General features: G+C 41.2%; 2 protein-coding genes across 2 annotated transcripts in view; both read left to right on the top strand.

Annotated features, from left to right (window-relative positions):
• The first annotated feature begins 50 nt into the window (after positions 1–50).
• Positions 51–3,953, top strand: LOC100548105 (mesothelin-like). Its single transcript, XM_019620812.1, has 8 exons — positions 51–158; positions 747–876; positions 1,008–1,198; positions 1,842–1,932; positions 2,110–2,221; positions 2,470–2,654; positions 3,431–3,577; positions 3,801–3,953. The coding sequence occupies exons 1-8, from the start codon at positions 91–93 to the stop codon at positions 3,936–3,938; spliced, it is 1,062 nt and encodes a 353-aa protein (XP_019476357.1). The 5' UTR covers positions 51–90; the 3' UTR covers positions 3,939–3,953.
• A 208-nt stretch (positions 3,954–4,161) lies between these two features.
• HAGHL (hydroxyacylglutathione hydrolase like) overlaps positions 4,162–4,430 on the top strand; it is a 3,568-nt gene continuing 3,299 nt past the window's right edge. The window contains exon 1 of the mRNA XM_019620620.2: positions 4,162–4,177. Coding sequence (XP_019476165.1) covers positions 4,162–4,177 — 16 coding nt within the window. The remainder of the gene's footprint in view (positions 4,178–4,430) is intronic.

Raw genomic sequence — 4,430 nt, 5'->3', positions numbered from 1 at the left:
TTTTTCTTCTTTTTTTCCCCTATCGTTTTATGCTGTTTTCCTTTTCTGCTACAAACTCTGGTGTGCTTTCAGCTGAGTTGCTTAGCGAAGATGGTGATGCTGCATGGGATTCCCAAGGACTTGGATAGCTATCCTAAAGACCTGTTGCTATTTTTAAGGTAAATGTGCTATCGTTTTTCATGTTGTTGCTTTAGTCCTGAATGAGAAGAAGAGGCATGACTTTATAAGTCAGCTAGTAAGGACTAATTCATGTTTGACATATATTTCTGATTTGTTCAGGCATTCTTACAGAAAAAAAAAATTAGCAGAAAGCTTTTGAAAGAGCTTTGATGCCTTTCAGATTTAACTGTCCATTATATTAGTAAAACAGTATGAAGCTCTTTTTAGTTATTTCTGTCTTGATGTGAAACTACTATGGGCTTTCAGTACTTTTTAACCTTTTTGAGGGTGATTTTCTTTTACAGTGTCAGGTGAAACAGACAGTAGAGTAGATTTCTTTGTTCTGGTAGCTTATCCATTGTGGTTCTGTATCCAAATCCTGAATCATTTTAAACTGAGTCTTACAAAGGAGCCCTTAAAGTGAAACTGAGTTCTTGAAAAATGTGGACTGCGGTCTTTAGGAAGAACAACTGCATAGACTGTGGGTATGGAAAACATTATTATATTAAACAGAGTGTGTGTTGAACAGCCTTGAACCTGACCGTCTGTTTCATTCAGTGGAACTCACAGAGTATTTGTCTTCCTAGTCCTTCAGACTACGCAGCAACAGGGAGCTGTAAGCAGTACTTTGCTAATGTTGGGAAAGCAAGTCTTGATCTTCTGCAAAGAGAGTCGTCAGAGCGCAAACAGCTGCTGCTGGAAGCTTTAGCGTGCTTGGTATGTGGGCAGGGGACAACTCTGCTCAAGGCCGGGGAGAGTTTGGGGATGTCAGCTGTCAGAAGGAGCAAAAATGCTCTTGTACAGTGGTATCCAGTTCTACTTAATCTCTCTGTCTTGTGTTACTTCAGAAAATTCCAGGCACACGAGTAAACAAGGAAAATGCAAAGATTCTGGGTCATCTGGTCTGTGACCTGGGTGAAGAATACATTAGAAGTTCTGCTGGGACTTTGTTGAAGGAGTTAAGCCAGTGTGAATCTTTCCTGCCTGATCAAGAAGAGGCTATTAGGAGTGTGATCAGCAGTGGCAACACTACATTTGGGTATGGATTTTTGCTGATGCTCAGAAGAAAAAAAAATTCTTGTCCTGTTGAGACCTAAGTGAACTGCAGCTGACCAACTTGATCATACGCTTGAATAATTCATTGCTTTTGAATTTCACACAGTTTCACTTGAATGTCTTTCAACGCATAAGTTTGGCTGGAATTCTACTGAAAAATACAGACGTTTCTGTCTCACCTGCTGTAGTTGCCTTTTCTCTGCTCTGTTTTTCACTATCCAGACTTCTCTGAGGTGGTGCTGATGAACATAAAAGAGCTCTAGATGTTCATCAGATTCTGGCTTCCAGAAAACATTCTGCTTCTACCTCTCAAACTGCCAGATGCTTGATAAATCCCTGGCTATACCTAAGAGATGTTTTCCAGAAAGGCAGAATATTTTTCCTTCCTGTGTCAAATGCTCTAAGATCTTGGCACTGAATTGGCAATTGGTTTTCACACTTAAAAAAACAAACAAACAAACAAACAAACAAAAAAACAACTGGAATAAAGTTTTCTGTGATAGAAAGTGATTGAGAAGTTTTCTTAATTTACTATGTTACATGGACATAATAGACATAATGCTGGCATCTTTTATGTTTTTTTCCTTTCTTTTTGGAAACTGATCCCCATCAATTTCTGTCTGCAGGCCTCCTCAATTGTGGTCAGCATCTACCTTGAATGAGCTCACAGGGTTGATTCCTGTACTGGATCACAGCATCTGGCAGAAGGTCCCCAAGGTGGGTTACTTGAGTTTAGGTGTTTAGAAATCTGCCTTTGACTGACCAAGGAAAGGTCTCCAGAAGTCTTCTGCCCATAGTATTTCAGCAATTAAGTTTCTGTGTGAGTAGCAACCTAACGCATTGATGATACGCTTAATGCTGCAGAATCTCCCTGATGGAATATTTTCTTTGCAGAATGTTCTAACTTTTTGGCTGAAGAATTTTGCACGTGATTCACGTCTGTCAAGAGCACAGCTGGCCACCATTGTTGAAGAACTCTTGCCTTCTAGGCAGAAGCGTGATGTTGGTATGGGAGCTTTCTCTGATCCATAATGGCAACATTCCTCTTGTATCAGGATTGATCTTAGTGCTTGTGGGCCTTCTTGCATATGTCTGAGTGTTAAGCTGTGAAACGCTTGGTAGTGGATTGCCCAGGAGAAGGGTGGAACAAGACTGCATACTTGTCTGTCTCCAGAGATGGAGCACTCAAAGCTTGAAGGAAAAGGATTTAATGCTGGGCAGTAGTGTTAGTGTATTTAATACTTCCTTCAACAGGTTGCCCAGATGACCTGAGGATAACAGAGAGAGTTCTTAATGATGATACGATGCCTATTTACTATTTACCTGAGGTGCTGCGTGCTTGCCTGAAGAACGTCTCTCTAAAGAATTACTTCCCTCAGATCCTGAACTACCCTTTCAGTAATGAGCAATTGGCTGTGCTGAAGGAGAAGCTGGATGAGGTAACGTCAGGCTGATGAATGCCAAATTATCTACTGATGAGATTGCTCAGGGACTTGTTCAGTTGAGTTTCAGCATCTCCAAGGACTGAAACTCCACCATCTCTCTGTGTTCCTCTTCCAATGTTTGACCACTTTTACTGTGAAAATATATTTTAATACATAATCAGAATTTTCATTGCATCTTGGCCCTTATCCTTTCGCTGTGCATCTCTGAGAAGAGTGTGGTTCCATCCTCCCTTTAGTCTCCCAGAAGGTAAAGAAAGTAATAAAATCCTCTTCTAGCCTTCTCTTGTTCAGATTGAAAAATCCTATTCCCTCAGCCCCACTACCCCACTTTCTATGTTGTGCCTCCAGCCCTTCAGCCAGCATGGACTGCTGCTAGACTTTTACAAAGTATTATATCAGGGAACCCAACACTGTTTGTAGTACTTAGATGAGGTCTCGCAAAAGCCAAATAGAGGGGAATAATCACTTGCCTTGACCTGCAGACTGTGCTGCTGCTTGGGTAGCCCAGTGTTTGCTTAGCCTTCACCACTGCAAGGCATTCTGCTGCTCCAGGTCCTCACTGAATCAATTCACATTGCTGCAGGCTTCCTTCCCTCGCTGGAGCCTGCTTCCTCAGCTTTCATGCAAAAAAATGACAGATGCATACATTTGTCTCACTGGCTTTTGTTTTCATTCCTTGCAGAGACCTTTATGGCTTTTCCACATTAATCTTGCAGAGAACACAGGCACGACAACAAGTGTTCATAGCAATTCCAACTGTCTTTCCACAGACATATCCTGATGGATATCCTGACAGTCTGCTCCCCAGACTGGGCCACCTTGCTTCTTTAATCACCGTGAAGGATGTTAGCAAATGGAAGATAACTTCAGCTGACACGCTGGCTTCCTTGCTAGAGCTTGACCTCCAAAATGAACAGGTAGGGATTTGGGTTTGCTTTCCTGCCCAGGTTTGCTTCCTGGTTTGGGAGCTGCTGGTTTAGAACCAGCTTAGTGGCTTCTTAAGATAATTGGCCCATCCTTGAGGTCCAAACAAGTAGATTTAAAATGATTTGGTTTTAGTTTTGTAATTATCACATTTGATTTTCTTTTAAAGATGAAAACCATGAATGAAGCTAACTTTTGAAAAAATTGTGTTTCTAGGCTGCTGCTGTGATCAGTCGATACGTTGCCTTGGGAAATCCCTTGAATGCCACTGCACTGAATGCAATTAATACAAAATACTTGTGCACTCTGAATGCGACCTTGCTGAAAATGATAGACCCCAACAGCCTGAAGTGAGTCAACATTGCAATGCTCTCAGTTTCTTTAGAAGCACATTCCCATCAGCAAGGGCAGTTCACTTTCTCTCCATGCAGTAAAAGGAATTCTAGGGAGCAACTTAGTGCATGTTCTCTGCCCAGGCTTAAAAGCCTGTTGCTCTCCACTCTGGCAGGAAGGGCTCAGATCTGCAATCAGATTCTTTTTACTGCACCTCAGGTGATAACAAGTATGGTCTGCATGCATGCTTTTATCTGGAGGCAAAACAGTTGATTCTGAAGGACTGCTAAATAAAATTAATTACATAACTATATCCTTGCAAACACAAACTTAGCATTGCACCATCACAGCCATTGTAACTGAGAAAACACATCATTTTGAGCAGGCAACTGAGACATTATTTTCTTCATTGAGATTCTCTCCATGCGTCATCTGTCTAATGGGAAGAATTTGGGATTTATTCAAGTTGAAAATAATAAAAACTTTTATTTTCCTAAATCATCATCATTATCT

Source organism: Meleagris gallopavo, chromosome 16, assembly GCF_000146605.3.
Source record: "Meleagris gallopavo isolate NT-WF06-2002-E0010 breed Aviagen turkey brand Nicholas breeding stock chromosome 16, Turkey_5.1, whole genome shotgun sequence".
Classification (NCBI taxonomy): domain Eukaryota; kingdom Metazoa; phylum Chordata; class Aves; order Galliformes; family Phasianidae; genus Meleagris; species Meleagris gallopavo.
Note: the sequence above shows the minus strand (reverse complement) of the source record. Positions and strands in the feature narration are given on the sequence as shown.

Excerpts from the sequence above, each read along its gene's own strand:
- LOC100548105 (XM_019620812.1), top strand. The coding sequence starts at position 91 with ATGGTGATGCTGCATGGGATTCCCAAGGACTTGGATAGCTATCCTAAA. Across the intron at positions 1,199-1,841 it reads AGTGGCAACACTACATTTGG|GCCTCCTCAATTGTGGTCAG; the intron begins GTATGGATTTTT and ends TTCTGTCTGCAG. Across the intron at positions 3,578-3,800 it reads TTGACCTCCAAAATGAACAG|GCTGCTGCTGTGATCAGTCG; the intron begins GTAGGGATTTGG and ends TTGTGTTTCTAG.